Raw genomic sequence first — 25,262 nt, forward strand, 5'->3', positions numbered from 1 at the left:
AGCATACATCTTAGAACCTCGACAAGACGAAAATCACTAAGAAGGATGTTCACGAATTTGTAATGCTACTTTCCATGGGAGCTGTCGCCTGTGCACTCTATTTTGCGTGGGATCAGAAGAAGCGAAGGGAGAAAAGAGCGGGCAAGGTACAGGAGGCGAATCGGCAGGAGGAGAGCCCGGCTGAGACGGTCGAAGTGACCGATCAGCCTGTTAGAGTCGTGCTTGAGCCGGACAGTAGAATCAAGCTTGAGCCAAGTAGTATGGCTGTCAGGGCGGAGGGACGTTGATGCTCTATGGGATCTGATGATGCTTCTTGCCAGTGGGTGGCTTGTGACAGAATCGTCGCATGCTGGAGTCCTTTTAGCCTTCAACATGCCCTTTCTGAAAGGTGATGTTCTTGCGCAGAGGTACTCGTTTGGACGCTCTGCGATCTACCGCTTCCCGACTAGCTTGATTGGTTGTACCATACATCCTTCGACAGTGGTCGAAGCTGTCGGTGCCAATATTCCTCAAGCCACCAGTAACAACAACAAGGAAACTGCAGCACCCCAGCAGAGTGGGGACATGACTTGCGGCGAGGCTTACAACGACCTTAAAGTCAACGATTGTCCTCATGCGTCTGGACTTCGTCTCCGGATATGCCACGGAAGCTTGCTAGCATGCGGTGCTTAGGCACAACCAATCCATTGCGCATCTCGAAGCCATTATTGCGGTCGACTCTGCCATCAGCTAGCTCATTTGATGGATCCCAGCCGTTCCGTCAAAGTATTTCAGGCCAACCTCAGACGCTGTCATCAACACTACCTTCTTCTAGATGAACATCTCACCTCCGGGGTCGGCTCTCCCCGGCGCAACTTAGCATAGACTGCATCGAACAACCCAATCTCTCTCACGATCACTCAACTCGGATGTTTCGGCAGTCACGGTTTCTGATGACGCGGCATGGTGCATCGTTACTGTTCGCACTGACCACTACCGTGCAGGTGCCAGAACATTTGATCAGTGTGTTGTGATGCCTCGAGCAGACTGCACAATTCTGTACGACGACCATGAGTCTTGCTGGGTGGTATCACCCTTGCTCGCAGACTTGGTTGTGAGGGTCCAGAGTTGGTCTTTCACATTTCGACGCAATTGGAGCCTGAGGGCTCGTGAGTGCCATATTCCGAAAATCACGACTGCTCCTCAATTCAGGCAGCTCACCAAGATCGCGACTCAAGCATGTAGGTTATGCGCTGTTCACACCTTGCGGATACAAAATGCGTCTTCTAAGAAACTGTTCGTTCCATCCGAGGGTCCACACCCTGACAACTTCGGCTGACGTGGTCTAAGAGCAGCTTGCCGCTATCGAAATTGCTCGGTGCTCAAGGTAGTCTCGAATGAACAGAGCTTCAATACTGCCCAACACAGATGTTTAGCTAGAAATTGGAATAATTAGTCTGCAAAGTTCTACACGCGATTAGCAGATTACAGAGCTCAATATCAAGGACGGCAAGGCTCCAAACTCAGCTGAGACTAATCTTGATGCGGAAAAACCTCCTCTGGACGAAGCTATGAAGCGTGCTTCTCCTCTCGCGGCCACACAGTGTCAGCAGACATGCAGTGTTAGCAGCTCGGCTCACAAGCAGCCAAACCCTAATGGGAGCGTCGACAATGCTCAGATCGAACATGCCATGGCGGCACATACCTCAACCTACTGTCTCCACGACTCAGCACTGACCACCAGTACCATCACAACTCAGTCAACGCTGCAATTGTCTGCTCACTCCTACGTCGTATTGACAGCACTGAGGCCTCCAAACTTGGTGGCCAGCACGGCACATCAGTGTGATCCATCAGTGGCCGACGTCTGTTGTTTCGGAAAGGGCATTGTTATGGTTTTATGGGGGAACGAACACTACCTTACACAGGCCCCTGGCGATTCTCCAAAGTCGTGGAGTGCTGCTGTCACATTTGACATGACAGTTGAGCTCATTTATACTTAGTCAGAATCAGGCTTCTGCACACAAGTCTACTCACACCGCGGGAGCTCAAGTTTAGCGCTTCTGACCTAAACGTGGCTAGATTTCCTGAGGGTACATGAAGAGGTGCTCTCTCGAGTTGTCGGGGTGTGCTACCCTATGTACTACCCGCCGGAATAGCCGAATGGCCGCTTCGAGCAAGAATGTGGGCTGTCACGGCGGCCATGTTGCTTTTCCGCCGGGTAGTACTAAGCATTCAGGCCGTCCCGTCTCGAGCCTCGGCTCGAACACCGGCTCAGGCAGCATCTCTGGGTGCCCTTGAATCCGGGCCACATCCTTGCGACTTCTCGTTCTGGTCATCGTATGGCATTTCGCTACTATGATGACTTTTGAGTAGGACTGCTGCATATATGACAGCAGAGACTTGTAGTGTCACACGTGTTGCAGCATGAGACTTTACTGGCATCGGATGGGATTCTGATATTGAATGCATTTTCCCAGCCAAGTGAAATGCGCACTTCTTACGGCGTCCCGTTAGTGCCAATTTGTGACAATGACCGCGACCATTGCTATGACCTTACTCAGTAGCATTTCTAACAGCCTGCAAAATCGATCAAGCGCAATTGTTTGCCTACTGATGACTACGGTCTCGATTACTTAACGTACAGGTATACATGCAGTAAGATTACCTGACTTATAGTAGGTTATAGCTTTTAGTACTGATGAAGCCTGCGAGCTGATCGGAATTGAATTCTCCGGTTATACTTACTAACCTAAGTAGTAACATCTATCAGAGCAACCACTACAACTTAACTAGCTATCAGCTTCGTGATCTTACTGTAGTTAGGTAGCCAAAAGTACTACGATTAGTAGTTTAGGTGTAGCAACGAATGTAGAAGTCAGAACAATCAATACATGGTTATTTTGTGAAGGTTAGGCTCGTGGTCGCGGTCATGGTCATTGTCACAAATTGGCATTAACGGGATGCGCTAACTTCTCCAACATCTCCATGTTTTGTCCCACTTTGTTTCTGCCTGAACTCTCCAATCACGCACCCATTCCGCAATCTCGTCCTAGCTAAGTATGCACCTTCAGAAAAGATCTTATCAGGGCATGTTCCTACTGGCTAGCACGGCACTCCTATCCGGTTGACCTTGATGATAACTACACCGACATGCTCAATATGCATGTTGCTCAAAGCTTAGCATTCCTGCAGGTGAGAATGAGATGAGTCTCTTTGCTTTCACGGACTTCACAGTCCTTCTTGCTTACCAGTCCTCAAACGTGCCTGTCCAGCGCTGTGCTTTGCCGTTACCGTGCCTTCTAGTCTTGAAAGTGGCGTGGAGGACATTCTTACTTCTTCTTGGGTCGCTGCCCACCTGGTACATGGCACAACATCCAGAGGTACCGCAACAGCAGAACCACAGCCATGGACGGCCTTGCAACAAGAGATAACTTCCCAGCCGCGGAACGAACATACTCTCATGTCTCCGCCCGTCGAACAGCGAATGAACCGGAACCAGAGTCACCCCCAACCTCGAACACTTCATCGCCTACGACGTCAGTATCCCACGAGATCTTCGCCGCCGACCCAATCACTGCACCACTCACACCTCAAACCACCAAAGCATCAGCACGACCGAGCCTCTCGCGCGAAATCTCCCGCTATACAACCCACGGCACAACATACACGTCCGACCCGTCCTTCGAAGTCGACTTCGAACCCGGATCCCAAGAGGATCCCCGCAATTGGCCAGCATGGTACAAAGGCATCGTTGTCTTCGCCATCGCATTCAGCACTCTAGTCGTGGTTGTCTATAGCACGTCCTACACCGCCACGCTCGAACCGATGGCGCGTGATTTCGGCATATCATCGACTACCATCCCGACCCTCGGCGTGACGACCTATCTCCTCGGCTTGGCAATCGGCTCGCTCGTTTTAGCTCCAATTAGCGAAACTTACGGCCGCAAACCAGTTTACACGATTGCATTGTTCTTCTTCTGCATCCTTGTCATTCCATGTGCTTTAGCAAAGAACATGACCACTATCATCGTGGTACGGTTGTTTGCGGCCATTGCGGGAAGTGCAACAATCACCAATGCACCGGGAACCATCGGCGATATTGTCAGTGATGAACGCCGGGCTTTAGTGTTCAGTATTTGGAGTATTGGGCCGATGAATGGTGAGTACTGTCCTCATTTTAACTGATACACCAGGTGTAATACTCCACAAATATCAGCAGCGACTCCCAACTCTCACAATGCTCTGCCTCCACCTCCGCTGAAACCAGAACCCCGCTAACCACCCCACAGGTCCCGTCTTCGGCCCCATAATAGGCGGCTACATGACCCAATACGTCAGTTGGCGCTGGGCCACCTGGCTAATCCTAATCTGGGGCGGCCTTGCCTTCACCCTCCTCCTCTCCATCCGCGAAACCTACGCCCCCGCCCTCCTCCAGCGCAAAGCCGCTCGGATCCGCAAACAACAAGACGACACGAGGTACTGGTCCCGCTACGACGTCCGCGTCTCCTTCCCCGAGCTCATGCGTGTTAACCTCAGTCGTCCGTTCATCATGGCCGTCCGCGAACCAATCTGTATCTTCTGGAATGCGTATATCGGGGTGATATACGGGATATTGTATTTGTGTTTCGTGGCGTATCCGATTGTGTACACGCAGGAACGGGGGTGGAGTATCAGTCAGAGTAGTCTTGCGTTTGTGGGGATTGGGGTGGGGAATATGGTTGTTATTTGCTGCGCGAGCCCGATCAAGCGGATGATTGATGCGCATAAACCGGATAAAAACGGGGAGGTTCCGCCAGAGAGTATGATGAGCGTGGTGTGTATTGGGGCTGTGTGTATACCCGTTGCTGAGCTGTGGTTTGCGTGGAGTTGTCTGCCGGCTAGTATTCACCCTGCGATATCCATTGCGGCGGGGATACCGTTTGGGGCGGGGAATGGCGCGGTGTTCATCTATGCGAGTAATTATTTGGTGCATAGTTTTGGGATTTATGCGGCGAGTGCGATGGCGGGGAATGCGGTTGTGAGGAGTGTGCTGGGGGGTGCGTTGCCGTTGGCGGGTCATGCGTTGTATGATAAGTTGGGCGCGAATTGGGCGGGGACGTTGTTGGGGTTGTTGGAGGTGGTGATTGTTCCGATTCCGTTTGTGTTTTATAGGTATGGGGGGAGGATTAGGCAGAAGAGTGCGTTGATTAGGGAGATGAGGGAGATTGAGGAGGGGCAGGAGAGGAAGAGGAGGGCGGCGGAGAGGAGGGCGGGGAGGGAGGGGAGGGCGGAGAAGGAGGTGCCGGTTGTGCGGGTGTTGGATGAGAAAGGGGTGGAGGCAGGAGTGGGTATGAGTGAAGTGGATAGGATAAGTAGTACCAAGCCGAAAGAAGAGGTCTGATATCGTGTGGCGATCTGTAGGTAATGAAGATGCACACATTGGGATCGTGATCACCGTTTCAGAACAGGATTTGCAATGTCAAGAAAGCCTGAAGTGTTCAAAAAGTCGTGACTTGTCCATTGCCTAACATTCTTGGCGCGCAGAACTGCCAATCGGGCAGCTTGAACCGCACGATAAAATATACCACCAATACTAACTGTCTTCTTCAAAGACATCTCTTTCTAGGTCTATTGGCTCAACTGCTTCTCATTTTCCAGACCCTGTACCATCCAATTTGATTGGACATGTAGCCGATTCATGGAATCTGTGCTGTGCCCGTTTTTCGACACGTTCTTGAGGAACTTTTTGACTCTATCCATTCCGCCCCAACGATTGAGAACATTGTTCGACCCCTCCCATTTGTTCCCGGCCTCATCTTCGCAAAGAACGTTCTCGTTCGCATAAGCGTCGATTTGTACCCCTGGACGCTGCCGTAAGTCGTCTTCCGCCATTTGGTATATTGGAGGACACCCATCCCCTTGCTGTCGCGACGTGCACTGTGCTGTATGGAGGCGGAGTCTCGTATTTCGACCGTGATAGATATCCCTGATCGTGTCTGCAACGAGTGTCGTTCGATCCGCGCCAAAGACCCGCATGTGCTCCTGATTCAGCCGCCATCGCATGCAGGCTCGAAGTGCATGAGCATCCGCCATGTCCATTCCAACGTACTTGAAAGGGCCTCGACCTATGGTCTCCCACGCCGCCGCTGCGTTGTCGAAACTTTGCTGGTTATCCAGTGTACCCACTGTACCGCTACATGCGAGGTAGTCAAGGGCAATCATGGAGACGTGATACATGTGTATCCAGACCCGATTGCGCCTGACTGGGGCGTTATCATGGTTTCGGATTATGCCTTCAAACTCAGGTGAATTCATGATAAGCGCTGCCGTTACCGAGACTGTACGGCCATACTCTGGGCTATGGACTTTTGCCTCAATCACTGGAAGCGGTTAGTCAAGCAATGAGATTCTGCGGAAAATGAACTTACCTAAATCAAGGATGCTGTCAAACCAGGTCAAGATGGCTGGTACGGTTTGGATGTTCGAATGAAAGCGGATTTTCGCTTGGAAGCACGTCTGAATTGCTTGAGCTGTGCCCTCATGTGGTCCATCAACCTGAGCGGAGGGAATATCTCGTAGAAATACGATCAGAGGACGCATAAGGCTTTCCAGCTCATGTGCAGTTGCCATTCCTGTTCCTCGGTTCGCGTGCCTGTAGTCAAGACGGATGTTGGACACATGGTTTCTGTGAGTGTACAAGGCATGTGCCAGCTTTGGGAACGTGTCGGCCTGTATGCTGAGGAGTTTCCAAATTCGAACATTGGTCTGTGGTTGATGATGTTGATTGAAGCTCGCAATCGGCCAGTAGCCCTGAGTCGGCTGCCAGCTGACATCGATTAAGATGCCAACAAGAGGTCCATCGCCCGGATTTTGCGGTTGTGCTGCGCCAAAATATTGACTCAAAAGTAGGAGTAACTGATGCTGCTCATTGTCTACACACAATCAGCACTGAGTGAAGTCGACCCCACGGAGCCACTAGGTAAACTCCAGCCGGCGTATCAAGGAATGAGTGAAGCCGAGGACTTACTATACCAGCGCAGAACAATGTTCAGTGACTCTCCCCTGTCCGGAGCCGCAGCCCTGAGACATGCTCGACAGTCTTCGTCGCAACGGTGACCGAACTCTTTAACCATATCGGGCTTGTGTAGTCCTGCCTGTGAGCAAGTTGACGATCAAAGGGATATCGGATAACCAACAAGAAGCAGCTATGCGAAGCAAGGATGAAATACACATATCGGAGAAGGCTGCTTGTCGTTTGGTCGATTGTCCATGCTTGCTGTGGAAGCAATGGCAACTGTACAGTTTCGTGAGAATAGCTGGTCCAGATCTTGTGGATGTTTGTTTACCAGAAAGAATGGCTTGCATTGACCAAGGAGAAGTGCTTGATTGCTTCGAATTGATAGGCAAACTTGTTGACATCTTGGCTGGACGTCGGATCATTCACCACTCCCAGATCGTCAGTATTTTCAGGGCGTTCTTGCAGCTGCGTTCGTGACTGCGCTTCTTGCCTCCTCTGTTCTATCAGTCTTGCCATAGCGCGCGTAGGGCGCCTCAGACTACGTTCTCTCAGGAATGATACGACCGCCTGTTCGCCACCCCATCGGTCGCGCAGCGTGGCTGCTCCCCTCCACACGATAGAAGTATTATCGGGATCTCGAACAAATGTCAAAGGACTCCTGAAGGGTCGTAGATTGACTTGCGGAGACCTTGTTGTGATGAGTCTGAGCATCTCCGCAGCTGGATTTGAGCCATTATCTCCAACTGCGCGACTATCGAGTCCCAGAGCTTGTACGCGCAGTACACGTGAATGGCATAAGTCGACAAGTGCATCATTCTGAAGATTGGTGGGCCATGTTGCGATCCGCCGAAATTGTTCTTGAGCTAGTATCCATCGCATGCGCCCGCGTAGGAAGTAGGCGTAAGACATGTCCATGCCAATGCATTCGAACAGGCTGCTTGCGATTATGGCCCACTCATCCACTTCGAAGTCAAAGTCCTGCTGAGTTACTGGGGCTGGAACGGCTGGAACGTGGAGTGTTGAAGCAGCGTCAAATAGTGCGAATTCCTCTAGTGCGACCGTCGCGATCCCATACATCAGCACCCAACACTGGTTCTGGATAGCTCTGTCACTTTCATTTCGGATTATTCAAGTCCCGCTGGTACATGATCTTCGTGGCGATCTTGGCGATAAGGATGCCATAGCTAGTACTATACGACATAGCATCGAGCTCTATATGACTTGTTAGAGATGACGACGCTGCAGTATCAGCGCAGCACAGACCTAGATCAAGCATGGCATCGAACCACTCCATTATATCCTTCGCCGTTGTGATATGCTTCTGCATACACTGTCTGATACCTTCAGCTGCCACACGTCTCTTCGCAGGAGATTGGTCTGCCGGTCCTATAACTTGGATGTCGTGTCCTCGTCGGGTTCCAATACCGCGTACGAAGACGAAGAGTGGACGCATGAGACTCTCCAGTTCCCTTGCAATCATATTATTGTCCGTATCACTGTAGTCGATTTTCAGGTTGTACAGCTGAGGCGTGTGGCGATGGAGTATGTACGCCAGCTTCGGGAATGTGTCGGCCTTGACAGGTTCGACTAGCCAGAACGTATGAGTACCTGGTGGCTGACCGTATAGACTCTTGTCCCCAGCGCCTTCATCATCACCTCCCTCTGGCTCCCACCACACATCGACAGTAATAAACTCGCCGCGTAAGGGGTCGTTAGTAAGTGCCGGCGTACCAAATATACGCACGATCTTATTGTAGATAGTCGGGTGCATAGGCACAGGTGTTCCAACGGGTACATTCCCGGGAAGTTTGTTCTCTGGAGAAACTGTCTTTAGTAACCATTTGAGCATTAGTAGCCAGAGTACCTACCTAGAAAATGAAAGACAAAGCGCAACTTTTCCATGTCCTCCGCGGCCTTCAAGCCTGCTTTGCACTCCGGACTGCATTGATGATCAAATTCTCGTACCATCTCCCTCTTTGGCTGCAGTATTCGCTAGATGTCTAGAAGCGTGAGATCCGTTATTGATCGGCAAGCGTTACATATAGCCACAGGTCGTCGTATGATTGGCACAAGTCAAGCACAAGCATGATTGCGCCTGATATTGTGACCATCGTACGTGGTAGCAAGCAAAGCTATTGACAACCTGCTTGCACACGCCACAAGGAACATTCTGTTTGTTGCCATATCGTGCTGCTTCCACCCAAATCTTACTCTCCCGATCTAGCTTGGCAGCCCTTGTTGGTAACAGATTGCTTGCTAAGCTGACCAGTTTCCAATATGAGACATTGTCCAAGCCACTTTTGCCAAGTCAGAAGCCAAAGAGCTGTTTCGACAACACCCGCAAACAACGCTGAATCTCCTGAATACCAGACCTGATGGCACATTCTTACGTACCACGTCACAAGCACGTGTAGCGAGCACCAACCTGCAGTGGTTCCTGGTTGACAATATGGTCATCTGTGCCTCATCTGAAGCTCGGCCACGCCATCCATGCAACCTGGTCGTTGTTCTTCCCACGAATCGAAGCGATCATGCGGTCCGTACCCCATGTAGCCAGTTGGGGCCTCGAAAGCTATCATTTCGGGAGGAAAGAATCCCTTCAAGCGAGCTCTTGCTTTGGCCTCGCAAGCCTCTCGCAAACGCAAGGCCCATCCCTTGTCATTTGGCATGGCAGCGGCACAATAAATCTCCTCGTACGAACGCTTCAGCATACTGAGAGGGGGAGCGCCCCAGGCTGTTTCGTTCATTTCGTGAATTCGATAGAAATGAAAATGCATGACAGCGCATCGACAATGCATAAAATATCTGTCGGCTGCGTCGAGGCCAGGATATGCAAGAGACAATTCGCCGAGCTGAACCAGTTGGAAGTATGTGGCGTAGAATTGGTTGATCGAGGTGAAGCTGTTGCGACCGCACGACCTGGTTCTCCAATCCATTGCGAATGAGGCTAAGGTGCACTTGAGCAGTAGAAGCATCCGTCGTCGGGGAAGATCCACTGGAAGAACACCTGGCGCCGTTGCCCAGAGCATTGTCACATCAGCGAGCATCGATAGTGTCTCATGGTAGACAATATCAGCGACCCCATGATTTGAGTGGATTGACTGGCAACGCCTTCCTGGAGAATTTCTGTCAGCGTCCCGTTGAGCACAATGCGAAGGTCGTTCGGGGCTTACCGTAACTACACAAGGATCCGTTATAGAATATACGCTGTGTCGGCATTGCTGTACTGCTGGCGAAAATTCTTGACAGGTTTGCTGCGTAGACCGGGTCAGGCAGACCCTGAACCGTCGTCCCTGGTAGATCGCGAAGAAATTGTTCCAGGGCAACGAAGTAACTCGTATGAGGCATTGTAGCCACTACATCGTTGTATCTTATTCTCACATTCCGCAACTGCGATCGCAGCTGTGCCATGGCGCCAGCCATCGCATTCATCTTGTGATGATCGAAAAGAAATTCATAATGAAGTGTCCCATCGAGCTGCGGACTGGTGAGAGGATAACATCGATCTGCAGTGATGGACAAGGTGGGTGGACCGAACAAGTAGCGCTGAGTAGGTGCGACAAGATTGTTCCGAACCAAAGTGTCGAATACCGGGTCGAGTCTGAGTGGAGGATCTGCACCTGGACGTTCCAAATGACAAGATTAGCAAGACAATCTTCTATGCTTCGTTGATATCGGGATAGCGGCGGAATGAACAGGCTAGAATATGGCATCGTTCCACTTACTTGAGTAGTTGATTGTCAGCGACATGATGTCGACTCTTCGCCGAATCTCAAGCGGTAGTAGACCACCAATGGAAGAGAAGCCGGCGATCAGCTTCGTGACTTCTGACAGCGATAAACAGTTATCGCCCCGGTTGCTCAAGCCCGCAAGAGCCGAAGAAAATGTATTAAGCAGGATCTCGTTGGGGTACCCTCGAGCCTGTGTGGTGGCCCCACCGGAGTCGAGGTTGCTGTCTGCCATATCCTAGACTAGGATCTGCTTGCAGAGGGTGATCTTGCGTTGAGCAGTTGTTCGTCCAAAGCTTTATCGCTGGTAGGCCGTGAGCAGTTGACTCGAGATGATATTCAATACCGAATTTTCCAGCCTCGAAGCAGCTGTGCGTGCACTTTCGAGACATAATGCCAAGCAATAGAAGAATTTGCTATCGCTATCAGCCCGCCGAATGTGCGTCCCGAGCCCCACAAGAGGGTCGGATAGAGGGAGTGAGAAGGTGGGAGTCCTTTCAGAAAGCGGAGTGAAAGCAGGCAAAGCTCTTCGCCCGCTGAACCAGATCTGATTGGGCAGACATGACTGCTTTTGAGACGAGTCTTCGAGATCTAATCCTTCAAGCAGGCTTCGTCGGACTGCTACATAGCTGTCGCCTCATAACGAGTCGACTGAAGCAAGCTGCAGCTCTGTACTCGCGGAAGCCTGTGACACGTGCTCGTGGAGGACGCATTTTGGGTCATCTTGTACCAACAGCGTTTGAGGTGGTATGCTCAAGGTAAAGGTATACAAGGAGAGACCTAGATTTGATAATACATGGATCTAGCTAGTGATGAGCAAACGATGAATGTGAAGCAGAATACATGGCATCACGATCAAACGCGTCGACGTGCTGTACGGTGGGCCGGATAAGCTATAAGCGTATAATAATGCATGGCCTGATCCGAGGGAGATCACGTGGCCATGAGACAAGGCATACGTAGCAGTGGTGAGCTGATCAGTAAGCAAGCGGCGATGTCAAATAGACAGATTACAACGAGAACAGCATGAGGAACTTGCAAATTGGAAGACATCCTGCGCAGACGTAGTATGTTCGTTGCAACAAGCATTGTGCACCGACTGCTTTGTGGCATGTGCATGCTTTCCTTCTCAATCCCTCCGTGCGTTGAGTCCGAGCTTTTGGAGCCGTGATAGCAACAGAGCTTATTCAAACCTCATATTCGATGTAGAGGAGCACCAAGCACTGCATTGCACACTTTTGGATGCTGGACGACCAGGAGTCTACTCTCGAATTGGCGAGACTAGTGTTGACAACTATCAACCCACTGCGCAATCTCTTTCGCTTTCGCTTGAATATGGGTGTGCTTGACGTGTGTTGGCATCGTTGAGAATTTGAACGTAATAGTTCGCACATCAACTTTGGATCCTAATCACCTTCGATTCGTCTTGACCATTGATGTTGACCTCAGCTTGCCTTTCCATCTCTTCTGGTGTGGGTAATACGACAATTGTTGTACTCGTTATGACGGTCTCATTTTGATATCGTAGGTACTCTTAATGGTCTGTTCGGGAACCAGACACTTCGCGGATTTCTAAAGATTTCTTGCAGGCAGGGCGAAACCAGAGGAGGTAGTGTATCATGTTCACGACTGCCAGTCCATATCGTCCACCAGCTGCTCTTGACCAGGGACCGTACTCCATTGCGACATGAAAGTTTCTGGATCAGGAAAATCAGGACCTTGGGGCGCAGTGTGGTGTCGATAGTCGCGGATTCGTCCGAGACTGATGTGAGGATGCTCTTCCTTCCAGCACTCTTGCATTATCTTTGGGTAACGCTCTTTCTGCTTGTTGTCGACAGTCATAGTAGCGTATTTCGGCGTGATCTTCAATCTCTTTGTGCTTAAGCCCTCATTCCTCAGTTCTTGTTTAAGCTCGGCCTTTGCTTCGTTGAACAGGCGCTGCGCATCACCCTCGGTACCATTTCGGATCGATTTTGCTGCGTGAAACCAGAGACATGATTGTTGGAGGTCAGGCACAGGGTCAGTTGTTTCTTCGATCTCGAGTCGAATTCGCGACATGTGGTAGAACATCTTGCCGACCTCAGTGTAGACGTCGTACGCATCTTGACCGTTGAGGGCGACAAAGCTCAATAAGGCTCCATTTGCTCTTTCGAAAAGCTCTTCCAATATATCTGTAAGCTCTTCGAACGTCGTGCCCCAACGTCTTCTATTTTTGGCTGCTTCGTTTCCCTTACGAAGAACCAGCAGATGTAATTTGGCCAACAGAAAGGGTGCCTCGTTTCGCGTGGAGCCCTGAGGACTGGTGTGATGTTGTTGCAGAGACTGGTATGCAGCATTCCCGACAGGACTGCACAAGGATAAGGTCGTTATGGCTGCTTTGTATGCTGCCTCGCCGTCACCAAGCGATATTTTGTACATACTGTTGACTGTGAAGGTTAGTGAAATGTCCCTGGTCCGAGATTCCAGCTTACCATATGCTAGTATTACTGCGAGCCAACAAGACCGATCATCCGCAGACATCAAACCAGACTCCCAGGTCTGCTGCACCAAATCCTCGTGGTATTGACTGTTCAGTTCGAGGTTCTCCGGTTTCTCGATGTCTCGAAGGAATATTACTAGTGGGAGCAGCGCAGATCGAAAATCGCTAAGCTTTCCAACTATTCTGGGCGTCAGTCGGGAGTCTCTGAGGAAGACAAGTTCCTGGTCGCAGAGCTTGATCAAGACAGCCAGACCACAAAAGACACGCTGGTCGAAGGGAAACAACCATTCCTCGACCTCAGCGAAAAGATCTCGTTGTGCCCTCGTTGACGAGCCTCGGGCGAGGAATCCAGACTAATGTAGAGATCATGGTTCGGGATTTGTGATGCCACGCTGGGAGGGATTCTGGACTCAAGAAGGCTGGAAACTTCTTCCTTGATGGTGCTAAGTGTGATAAGACCTGTGCCTGAGTCAGCTGTTTTGTCCTGTAATTGGTATCTGAGTTTCCTATCCATACCTTCAAACTCATCGATGCGTATCCTGACCCTGATGTAGCCACTTTCTGTAGTGAGCTGTTGGACGATCAAGTCGTAGAACTCCCGGGAAAGCTCGGAGAGCGTGTAGTATTTGTGATCTGAGACGCATCCAGTGTGTTTGAAGTGACTGCGCGTGTCGACCAGTATTTGAGAGCGAAGCTCGTTCGGTAGCGTCGCCCAGTCCAATCGCGAGACAGCCATGCTGAACTATTGTTGTAAGTATGGGGTACGCCGGTAAGGCTGCGGAATGCTGTGCACTTCAGTCGCTCCACGGACTGTGATCTGCCTGCTCGTCAAGGCGAACAGAAGCACATACTCTCCTTCTGTCAGTCAACGAGGTGTTAATCTTACTTCTGACCAGGAAGACCGAAAACGATCGTTACGAAGTATATAGTGCACAGACAGGTGGCATTGTGCGTTCATGTGTTCATGAGGGTCGTGTCTCTTGATCTGATAGGCCTTGCATTTGTATTATCGTTATCTGATGGGAGCTCGCACGTATCCATATCCGGCTAGATCGAGGGAAGGCGGTAGAAGAGTTGTCATTACGAGTTCCGTCATAGTGCTAGGTCTCCAACGTAGCGGAGGACGAAATGTTGGTGCACGCCGTGTAGTGTATATCATCGATACCTGCAGAGACCTTTGTGTCCATGTAAGGGACTCAAGATCCCTTATGCACTGAGGTCGAGAGGGGCATTTTGCCATCCGGAAAGTTGTATCGAGTCGAGCGCTGTTGCGCTGAATGCCACTGCTATCATGGGGCTCTCCTACATCATTTACCAGAATCTGTCGCGTATCTCGTTACGCATAATGTCGCAACCTTTGAGGTATAATGCATGCGTGGCACTTGCACCCAGCGAACAGTGTTGATGGGACCATATTGAAGGGCTCACTGCAGTCAGATAGTTGAATAGGTGATCTCCACCAAGCGAGTGCTAGGCGATATCTGCCCAGATCGTGGAGTGAGGAATGCCATTGAGTAAGGGAGCCTGCTTTGTCAGATCCCGACAGCTTGTATGATGATTCCTGTCCTCGTGGAATAATTAGTCCCGGACGGTATCAAGCAGGCACAGACCGTGATCGAGACAAGAGCGGTCAATGGGGCAGCATATAGGTAGGCCGTCAAATATCAGAAAAGAGGTCAGAAGAAAGGGAGACAAACGCGTGACTGATAACAGAAGACTTTTGAGAGGGAAGGTTGAGCGAGAATTTCTGCTAACCCTAACCCTTAGGGTGCCAGCAAGCGACAGATGATCAAGACTAGTCTGGCTCACCCAGCACAATGTGTAGGACAGTCCAGCTTAGTTCCAACCAATGTGACGCGCTTTTGGACGCTGGGAAAGACTTGACCACTTGCAGAGTTCTTGCTTGCTCAATGACTATTACAGATATCGACTCGTTCCTCAGTGCACCGCCAGCTTGAGGAGCAAGAAAAACAATGTGTCAAGGTAGATGAGAGCCAACCCGGGTATCTGGAAAAAGTTGAATTGCACCAAGTCGCTTCGCTTGCATGTGGCAGTCGCTTCTCTCTATCTGCTTTTGGAATCATGTCTCATCAATCGTCCATACCTCGTAATGCGTAAATCTGTCCATCTCTAGCTGGGCCGCATGCGAAACTCATCTAGCTGCTGAAGAACTTGCTGAATGCAGCCTTCTCCTTCTTCTCGCTTTCCTTAACAGCAGCCTTGGTCTTGGCTAACTCGTTCTTGATAGCAGCATCCTGTGGTGCAAGCTTGGCAGCTTCCTCATAGTCCTTGACAGCATCCTCGAGATCCTTCCGACCGACTCTTGCTTGTGCTCTTCTGAAATATGCCTTTGCCATATCGGTGTCTTTAGCGTTCTTGTTGGAGCCGTCGATGGCTGCTGTCGCCCATCTCTGAGCTTCTTGGTATCGCTTGGCTTTGTTGGCAAGCATGGCAGAATTGTTGTTCAAGGTGAACCGCAGAGCATCGACTTGGTCTCTGAGTGTGTCGGAGTCGCTGGTGGTGGTTGTAGAATATTCGTTCAGATACCGCAGACCTTTCTGGTACTTCTCGATGCCGGTCTCGATGTTGTTAGCCTTGAAGGCCTTGTTGCCAAAGTCCTTGAGTTCTGATGCAATCTTGAAGTAGTCTTCGCCCTTCAAGTCCGAACCTTGATCATCTGGGAAGTCCTCGTATGGGTCGCCTGTCGCATCTGGAGCCTTCTGTGTTGCGTTCTCGAAGTCACTACCTTCAAGCTGACCACAATCAGCTACCAGCACATCCTCGTTCGGCTTGTCCGACTGTGTATTCATGTTCTCAATCTCCCGAACAATGTTCTTCCCGTTCAGCACTTCACCGAATACCACATGCTTGCCGTCCAGGTGAGGAGTTGGAACTGTGGTGACGAAAAACTGCGAGCCATTTGTACCTGGCCCTGAGTTGGCCATAGACAGCAGGAATGGCTTTTCGTGCTTTATCTCGAAGTTCTCATCGTCGAATTTCTCTCCATATATTGATTCTCCTCCTGTTCCGTTGAAAGCTGTGAAGTCACCACCCTGTATCATGAAAGATTTGATGACTCTGTGGAAGATCGAGTTCTTGTAGCTCAGTGGCTTGCCGAACTTTCCCATTCCCTTCTCGCCTGTACATAGTGCTCGGAAGTTCTCTGCTGTCTTTGGGACGACATCGTTATACTGTCTTGTTGTCAGCATGTCCCCGTACGACTCTTCGTATTCTTCCTACCAGCTCGAAGACGATTCTGCCCTTATTTGTCTCGCCGATCTTGATGTCAAAGTAGACTCTGGGTCGACCTGTTCATGTCAGCGCATATCCCAAGAAGCAAAGGGTTTCATGCTCATACTAGCCATCTTGAGTGGACCCTTGGTGCGATTATCAGTCAGAAGTCAGTGGAGTGAGGAGAGATGATTGTGTTGGTTGAAGATCTGAGACGAGCTTGAAATTGATTATCCTACACTGTTTGCTCGAGACGCAGTTTGTTTACTATTGCTAGGCACAAATTATCTCGAAGCTTCTACTGACACGCGAATTGTGTGGACGCGTCTCCAATTAGCGATGACGATGCGGGGCGTTCCTGCAGCGGGCGGTGAAGGTTTCTCGGTGGTCGGAGGTTGAGCTCAGCACGTGACCGGGAGGCTCCGGCGCTGTACCTTTGCAATTTTCGCCCCTGTTCTTATGCTCAAGCAAGACAATTACACCCTCTCAATGCAACTGATAGACATCACCGAGGAACGTATTCACACAACCCCTGCAAATCACTGGTGACGGTGGCCCGGGGTCGGGTGCTAATCTCCAGAGACTCGGCACCCTCAAAACCTCCATGGCAAGCACGACGGTGCTCAGGACGTCTGGAATAGCGAGAGTCAGAGGACCTTACATGAAGAAGATTGACCATTTCACCCAGACTGTTGCTGTGTCCGTTAACTGCATCTGGGACTTATATCTTTGAGCCGCACCAAAGACCTGGGTGCCGTCGGTGCAAGGCTTCGATGGGTGTGCAACGCTTGCTTGAAAGCTGTCCAGTCACAGTCGACTGGTTTCGAACAGTGGTTTGAGTTAGAAGGGCTAGAGTTGTTACCTTTCGCAGCAATACCTCCACACCATCTCAGTCAATAGCCTTCGCTCTTTCTTGCACTCAAACACTTCAGCATGGTTGAGGTTCCTAAACCAGAGGAGCTCCATGGCACCCGCCCGGACCAACTCTGCCCCCTGCACAGCATTGATGCCACTCCTTTCGATTTCGGGTTCATCGTTGAGCAGATAGTCCTTCAATCTCGGACCGTCAAGAATGATATCACGTCCGCTCACAATTATTCCCGCTTTCCTCTCCTTCAACTCATCCTTCCAAAGCACATTCTCCGTCCACACAAATCTTCGCGTAACCGTATGCGCAGATCCGATGTCTGTGCATGCAAAGAAGTGTAGTTCGTGTTCGCTGGCGGACACCGGTTTCTTGACAGTGAAATTGAATGCTACATCGCCCATATGAATCCATAGATTCACTGGATCAATCAGCACCATCGAAGCAATGCTTGGTGCGATATCAGGAGATCGGATAAGATGTGTAGCGATGATGGTGCCATAAGAATTTCCTGAGAGCACGAATTTCCGCTTGTCCCATCCGTGGAGTTGCAGAATCTGGTGTACCTGGCGTGCCATCTCTTGCGAGTGTAATGCTGGGGAGGTCACCCGGAAGCTGATTGCCATGATCTCAATAGCTAGAATACCGACTTGGTTGTCTGCTGTGCCTGTATCTTTATCAATCAGATCTGAGAGGAAATCTGTGTACGAGACGAGGCCGACACCAATGCCATGCACAAAAAGAACGGGCAGTCGGCTCTTGGAGGTGTGAGGCCTATACCAGTAGCTCAAATCGCGAGCTGGGGAGCGATGCTTAGCAAGCCCAGAAAGTGGACGGTATGGGAAGGACTGCCACCATCGGTTGAGGGCGTAATGTTGGAAGCCTAGACGCCACATCCTGAAAAACAGGACCGTATCCAGAAGGCCAATACCACATACGTAGTAGGACAGTGGACGGTGCTGAATGTTGATAGGGTCGACTGATGGTCTGAGCGGCTGACAGGGTCCGCGGCCTTCTTCGAACGGCTTCTCCAGTAGCTTTTCCGTTGCTGCAACATACTCATCGAGCTCTTCGTCATACTCTTCGTACCTGGAAGACTTGTTCAGGAAAGCCCATGCGAGCATCTCCTTGAAGTTCTCCTTTTTGATGGCGTATAACGGGGCTCCTCTGAACCAAGTTTTCAGGAAGTGTCCTATATCAGGCACAGACTTCCAGCACCTATCGAACAGCTCTCGTCGCTCCTTTCGTGATAGGCCAGTGCCTTCTGCAGATGGTCGTTGGAAAGCATGGCGTTTGGGAAGATACACAAGGAGATAGAACAGTGTCTCTGGGATAGTGACGAGGTGGAAAGGGATGGCAGCACCATGAGCTTTAATCACCGGTGCGAGCCCGATCAGATACAAAATGCAATGTACCACACATAATGGTGTTATAGAACGGAGGAACAAGATCGAGATTCTTATGAACGCAAGCCAGATCGGACGATCAGGAATCATGGCTCGAATCGCGTATGGCCTCCGCAACGAGGAAAATTTGTCTGACTTAGCTTGAACCTGCAGGTGGGAAGAGCTGCTCCGACCCGGGTCCTGAATTGACCGCCTCGAAGACAGATTCCGGCAGTTGGACCGCTACATTAAAATTGTGGGCGGACACGGCGGAGCGCTCGTCCACAGCCCGCTGGTGCCTGCAGTTCGCCATAGTAAATTGCGTCTTTGAGCTGCTTGCGCCACCTTAGTCTCAAGTGATATGAGGCGCTCAACAGAGTGTTCTTGAAGGTTCTCGCTCAGGCACAGAGGTTGTGACAAGACATAAGGATCGCATGTCACGAGGCGAGCCTCGCAATAGAGCCATGAAACGCCCTCCCAACCATCCACAAAATTGAGTGTCCGCGCTTGACTAGCGAGCGTACTCCTACCTAGGTATGCTTCGAAAGCACGAAACGCAGGCCATTGGTCGCTAGAAGCTCATCAAGCCAAACCTTGCCGGTACCCATCACGAACCTACGAGATCATCGTATGCTGTGGCCACTTATGGTGCCTCGTACGTTCAGCCCAAAAACAGGATGACAACAACCTTCGACTTTCGAGATCACTCCTGGCGGACTGTGTAGCGCGACAGCGGAAGTACCTCCACCGATCGATACTGACAACTTTTCGCGAACTGGAAGCTATTATAGCGCTGCATCGTGCTTGCCTGCACGCATGTATAGCTTGTGAGGCTATACTCAAGTGCCAAATCTATACGAGCCATACGAAGCCGCTTTTCCCGTGATCTGTTCGGCAGACGCGAGACAGGCTGAGAAGATGAAGGCTGGGCGAAGCGCAGAATTGACGACTATCCGAGCACGAAGCTATGCATGAGTCTCGCCAGACCTTCAAAGCTATGCACGGATGCGGCCGGTACGGGGGTGGTGATTGGTTCTTGGCACCCCGGTGACTACGGACCAAATTCCATTTGTGGTAGAGATCAGCTCTTCAGATCAACCTTATCCGAATCCAGCGAATGTTAAACTCAAATAAGGCAAAAGTACAGCTCGCCAACAGCACAGCCCGCATGACCTCTACCCGACGCTATTGATCGCAAATACTAGAGCTCGCCTGACAGTTGACAGATTGTGTCTAGACTTCAGGTCAACAAGCAATTGAAACTTGGCTTGCGTACAGACGAACATTCCTAACGCCCGATGGATCAAATCCGGCTAGCCAAGAGTCTCGTGAGCACACCGTCCGAGCCAGAGAAAGCCCATGCATACGGTGTACAGCTTCTGCTTCGGGATGTACGACGCGGAGAATTGGCGTGTGGGTGGTCTTGCGATTGCTGATTTCTGGAGAAGATCGTCCATACGAAGTATGGCGCATAGCACCACGTGGTTCAGAACCGCAGTGGTGGGTACGGCGTACACTGCTGATCCGCGCTTCGCTCCGGAAATTGCAGTAGCTTGGAGACAAAAACTGGCGCACACGTGCGCTCATCCAGTGATGGTCAGGTACAAGGTCGAACAGGATGTATCATTTGTGCACATCTTGCTACGCGTGTCGGACTCGTTTATGCGCTTTCGGGTAGAGTAGACTCAAATCAACGAAGACGCGAAATACCGCTCAGATCTGTGTCAAGCCGAGCTGCTGGAATGGCTTCGAGGCCAAGACGCGGTTCCATGTATGTCTTACAGAGCACAGTAACGACATGCAATTCGTCCACCATGAAGCGCAACACACCTCACGTCTAAGGCAACCACCAGAGACGGATTTCTTACCTGCCAGTGTGTGTCGAGGATTCTTGCCTGATGGCTTCCTGGCGAGCCGATACTCGGACAACCTATCCGGTGACTGCCAAGACCGCCACTCCACGATCATGTCTCTCATGGCTAACCATTTTGAGGCCTGGCTGCCCCGTCAGTTTTTTTGACACTACTTGATGAGTGATCTGTCAACAACTGCGGGTTCTGGCCTTCGTAGCAGAGCGCTACTGTGCACCCATCACACTGCCGGCAAGTCGTCGACGAGTCAACGATGAGTATCCCTCGGCCAAGCGCCACAATTCAGACCGCCATGTCCCAGTCTATTCTCGGCCCCCGCCACTCTCCATATCATGAATCCTGCATGCCTATGCCAGAGCGTAACAAGCATGAGTCAGGTGAGTCGCTAGGTAGCATGAGACCTCTCTACGAGTCTTACATGCTGTGGTCCTTTCAGTGGGCTTGTGCAGTATCCTTGCAGATACCTGCTGTCACCTTCCTGATCAGGCAACTTCCCGCATCGAGCTGTGGATTCGGCTGCGGTCCGAGTTTTCGGCACGAGCAATTTGCAGCTGTATGAACGTGACATGGCGCGTGATTGCTGGTTACTCCATCGCTGTACTCGTACGTTGGGAACTTCAGAAGGCAATGTGCATAGTTGCTCGCCATGGACCGCTGGCATCTCGCTATCGCTCCGATGACATTGTCACCAGTTATGCGCCAGTGCTGCGCATGGTCGCCACCCACTACTAGCACAACATGGTGACCAGGCAGATCGAGTATGTGTAGTTCATAGCCACGCCAGTACATGAGGACGTTGCTCTCCTTTAGTGAACCAGGCTTCCGACAGCTTCTTTCCACTCTGCCACACCTGCAATCTGCGGTCAACCACATTCTGACCATGTTGGCGTCACAGTCGAAGACTGACTGGGTCCTGCAGTGGTGATGGCGTCTCGATACAGGCCGTAGCCTGATTCTCATGCAAGGCCAACGGTACCGCATGGCAGCATGGGTACACTGCCCGAGACTTCACTGTGAGCATGGGTTCATCGCACAGAGGCCTAGCCGGTTGATCCGGGAGGATACAGCCTCTGCTTCACTTGTGTCTCCCCTTAAGGATTGCCGCCTTGAAGCTCGTCAAGGTCTACTTGTGCTGGCACCGGTAGCGTCAAAATCGAACGGCCAGCTATGTTATGTCCCGGACACGATTCTAGGCGTTGGCAGGTCTGGAAGGGGGCTGCGGAGAAACCGTCTCATCACTTTCTGATTCATGCTAGCTGCCTCTTCATTGGTAATGTCGCAGGTTCATGCATGGTACCTAGTCGAATGGAGGCCTAGACACCAGCCACTTTCTACTTGACAGCCAGCACAACTCCCGGAGACCAAAAGCATATCGCGATGGGATCCGAGGTCGTACAGCTGGGTTGAGACCATGATTACATGAAGGCCTAGACCCATCGTTGGTGCCTGAGGCGTGATTGGGACATGTCAATCGAAGCCCCTGCTCTGCTCACACAACGATCGTACACAGCTGCGTTCGACATACCTTGAATGGTACGCAGGAACCGTGACGACCAGCATCGTGGTCGTGGGAGTGGTCAAGGCGGCTGTCGTTGATGATAGCAGCGAGGTACTGTTTGGCGATGAAAGTGGACAATAATGGGTAAGCAAGACAATCAACCCGCACCTTGCTTCCGCTTGAACACTGCGTAAGGACACTGGTAGCATCCTCCCAACATTGATCCGGCTGTGCATGGCGGGGTTCTGGCACAGCTGTAAGGCAACTAGGTCTCAGCTCGACAGACGAGGGTGCATGCTCCTGAACATGGCTTGGCAATCGCTCACGTAGAGAGGGGCAACATTGCTTCGAGCTTCATGCCCATAGGACGTCACCAGCATCTCATCTTCTTCAACGGTCGATAATGAGGTCAGATGCAGTCAGAAGATGCTCGTATCTGGGATGACTTGAAAACACGTTTTTGCGCAATGGTTAAGGGAGCGAAGGGGGCCGCCAGCTTCAGGGTCTTGCTGCTCCCTACGGTAGTATCTTGTGAACATACAAGTTTGCCGCTTTACTTTCCAAGTCTGAGGTTTAGAAGGGCAACATTGCTTGTCCAGCAGGTGCGGTAGGTAGCGCAAGCGAACGTTGGGGTACGTACCGCAAGGGGAGTGACGCGCCAAGCGACAAGAATGATATGTCGGTCCGACTCTCCGCCTGCCTGTGGTGGCGCTCGTCGACGTTGTGGTGTCTCAGTAGCCGACGCTGTTGTCACCATAGAGAATGATACCCGACCTGATCACCATAGCCAAGCGTTCTTCCCGGCAGCTATCAGAGACACCGTGGCGATCGGCGTAGGGTGAAAAAAACTACACATGATCGTCGCTGCGTACTTGTCAGCATGATATCATTCTAGTCGCCGACTCACCGTTATCCTCAGTCGACGATCAGTCGATCAGGGTCCTGACGATCAGCCCCATGAAAAACGTGAAACACGATGATCACCAAGGAGCCAGGAACGACGCGTGGAAGACTGGGCCAATCAGAGCCTGCCATTGGTTCACAAGTGTGATAATCTTGGATGCACCTTGAAGATGTTCGAAACATGTCCAGCCTCGCACCTATCGATGTAATTATTGATGTAGCCGAGGGTAAGGGAGTGGTCTCAAGATCTGCCGTGCGATACGGGTGGTCTCATCCGGCAGGAACCCGCATCCTGTGCTTGTTGTAGGCTGGTTCGAGCCCAGTCCCTGAGGCAGGGACAGTTCTGTTTTGAATCCTTCGAACCACCAAGGTCGATGCGCTGCATAGCGAAGGGGTCGACCTGTAAGCATCTAGAAGTCAAAGATAAAGCGATGTACTACTCGTAGTACAAACCGCAGGATCTGATCCTGGAGGATTTCTCAAAGTTTTCTCGAAACGCAGAAGCGACGGATAGGATGAGAAGTATCGATACGTATCGATAGTGCTGATAGGCGTATCGATAGTGATAAGTTGATCCCTGTGGCTTGCAGCATTGCACCCATCCTGCTTCCCATTTTTAAGCGCTTCCGGACAAATAATTCTTCAAGAATGGATTTCGCAAGTGCAAGATGGAGTACATCTTCAGTTTGATCCTTGTCAGATTGCCACTGAAGGGGAGCTTGGAAAGTTGTGTCGGCACGGCGAGGCAAAAATGTTTTTGCTTACCAAGGACCAAAACTTCGGCATCCTGGGAGAATTGCCTCAGCCACGAAAGCTTCCGGGCAAGGACGGCCCGAAAGAGTTTTCGGCGGATGAGCATGAATCTCGGACTCGGAGCAACACCTGAAATGATAGTGAAGCTACATATCTATGCATACGGCAAGAACGGGATCGATTGTGCTGGCTTCAAGCACATTAGTTATGTAGATTTGGAAGGTCCATATGTGCAGCGGCAAACACTGTATAGTTGGCGAGGCAGTGTCGAGCAGCTTCCAAATCTTGCAGCGCAATCATTAGGAACCCTGCGCTTCTGTAGCAGCAACGGATGAATAGCTTCCTGTTACCACGGCTTCACTGGTGTGTCGATTACATTCTCCGTGCTTGCCAGATGCGCAACATCCAGCGCTCGGGCCAACAGTTGTGGCGGTTGCTATACCGCCAGAAAGCAGAACACGAGCGGTCTAGGCCAGGAATTGTGGCTTGAAGGCTGCTGTCACTTCCTCAGCTCGCCGTCAGTCGTGATCTCGATGGTATGAGATGCAGCAAGAAATCGAGCAATTCATGTTCTGTGGTTTCCTGTCACAGGATGCAGTCGTGAAGCCGCTTCTTTCTGACTTGCATCATTTGTGCATCACATTATTTGGAGATGTAACTTTGGATCTTAGATGTTATCAGATCTCAAGCCTATCGATAAGGAGGATCGGAGAGGGAGGATTGAGGGGCACGCACACACAGAGTTACAAAAGGATGTCGTAGATTCTCCTTCCTCATGGAACGTCGCCCAGGTGGGAGGCCTTACACTATGCTTGCGTTTCATCCCCCGCAACAAGACATGACTCTCAGCGATTCCAAAGCTGGTGATATTGGTGCTCTGATTCGATCGCTGACTCGCATGCAGCCCACTTTGCTCATATTCGGTATGAGACTAGACCTACTTTGAGGTAGTGCAACCATCACGAAGGCCGCGTGGTGTCCAGATGCAATGCATATGCAGACACTGCAGATGGGAGCATGGATTCGCGTGTTCTTGCAGCACGCCATTTCACTTTGGTCACTGGTTTCAGCCAATGCTTGGTCCCATACGATGCGTCTCTGAACATCGAGGCGCCGCAGCGGAATATCGCTTGATCGTGTATTGAGCCTGAATCCTTCTTGGGTGGTAGTTCAGCGATACTCACAATTGGTGGTTATTTTGATTGAAAGATGTGTAAGCGTTGGAAACAATCCATCCGCGGGTTTTGGTGGACGACAATCGCACAATCATGCAAAGCTACGCACTTCGAATGCTTCCTCGGGGCCATTGTTGACAGATGTACTCGTAGGCAAACACGTATGGGGATGTAAGCACCTTATAGTGCAAGGTAACACAATCGTCCAAGACTTTGAACCAGTCGCAATGCAAGAGACGAGAATCCGGAATGAACGACAGTGTGTGATCAGTGATCCGTTTATTGCGCTTCTCAAGCGAAGTTGTTCAGTCCATTAGACGTATAGCTATCAAAATCATTTACATGAATGGGTATCATATACAAATCATTGCTCCCTGATCCATCATCAAAATTGG

General features: G+C 50.9%; 6 protein-coding genes across 6 annotated transcripts; 1 reads left to right on the forward strand and 5 right to left on the reverse strand.

Annotated features, from left to right (window-relative positions):
* Positions 1-4,134: 4,134 nt before the first annotated feature.
* On the forward strand, positions 4,135-5,362 carry PMZ80_005391 (uncharacterized protein; the record flags this gene model as incomplete). The annotated part of the gene is made up of 2 exons (XM_064873811.1): positions 4,135-4,141; positions 4,272-5,362. 2 exons carry the CDS (start codon positions 4,135-4,137, stop codon positions 5,360-5,362), a joined length of 1,098 nt encoding a protein of 365 aa, XP_064730915.1.
* Positions 5,363-5,589: 227 nt separating this feature from the next.
* On the reverse strand, positions 5,590-7,094 carry PMZ80_005392 (uncharacterized protein; the record flags this gene model as incomplete). Its single annotated transcript, XM_064873812.1, has 3 exons — positions 5,590-6,341; positions 6,390-6,893; positions 6,989-7,094. The coding sequence occupies 3 exons, from the start codon at positions 7,092-7,094 to the stop codon at positions 5,590-5,592; spliced, it is 1,362 nt and encodes a 453-aa protein (XP_064730916.1).
* A 999-nt stretch (positions 7,095-8,093) lies between these two features.
* Positions 8,094-9,066, reverse strand: PMZ80_005393 (uncharacterized protein; the record flags this gene model as incomplete). The annotated part of the gene is made up of 2 exons (XM_064873813.1): positions 8,094-8,807; positions 9,061-9,066. The coding sequence occupies 2 exons, from the start codon at positions 9,064-9,066 to the stop codon at positions 8,094-8,096; spliced, it is 720 nt and encodes a 239-aa protein (XP_064730917.1).
* Positions 9,067-12,330: 3,264 nt separating this feature from the next.
* Positions 12,331-13,922, reverse strand: PMZ80_005394 (uncharacterized protein; the record flags this gene model as incomplete). Its single annotated transcript, XM_064873814.1, has 3 exons — positions 12,331-13,133; positions 13,179-13,364; positions 13,472-13,922. The coding sequence occupies 3 exons, from the start codon at positions 13,920-13,922 to the stop codon at positions 12,331-12,333; spliced, it is 1,440 nt and encodes a 479-aa protein (XP_064730918.1).
* Positions 13,923-15,342: 1,420 nt separating this feature from the next.
* cpr6 (Peptidyl-prolyl cis-trans isomerase D) lies at positions 15,343-16,551 on the reverse strand (the record flags this gene model as incomplete). The annotated part of the gene is made up of 3 exons (XM_064873815.1): positions 15,343-16,377; positions 16,427-16,494; positions 16,545-16,551. The coding sequence occupies 3 exons, from the start codon at positions 16,549-16,551 to the stop codon at positions 15,343-15,345; spliced, it is 1,110 nt and encodes a 369-aa protein (XP_064730919.1).
* Positions 16,552-17,275: 724 nt separating this feature from the next.
* Positions 17,276-18,704, reverse strand: PMZ80_005396 (uncharacterized protein; the record flags this gene model as incomplete). Its single annotated transcript, XM_064873816.1, has 2 exons — positions 17,276-18,546; positions 18,698-18,704. The coding sequence occupies 2 exons, from the start codon at positions 18,702-18,704 to the stop codon at positions 17,276-17,278; spliced, it is 1,278 nt and encodes a 425-aa protein (XP_064730920.1).
* Between the last annotated feature and the right edge of the window lie 6,558 nt (positions 18,705-25,262).

The sequence above is a fragment of the Knufia obscura genome (assembly GCF_036327395.1).
Source record: "Knufia obscura strain CCFEE 5817 isolate CBS 148926 chromosome Unknown scaffold_5, whole genome shotgun sequence".
NCBI lineage: Eukaryota > Fungi > Ascomycota > Eurotiomycetes > Chaetothyriales > Trichomeriaceae > Knufia > Knufia obscura.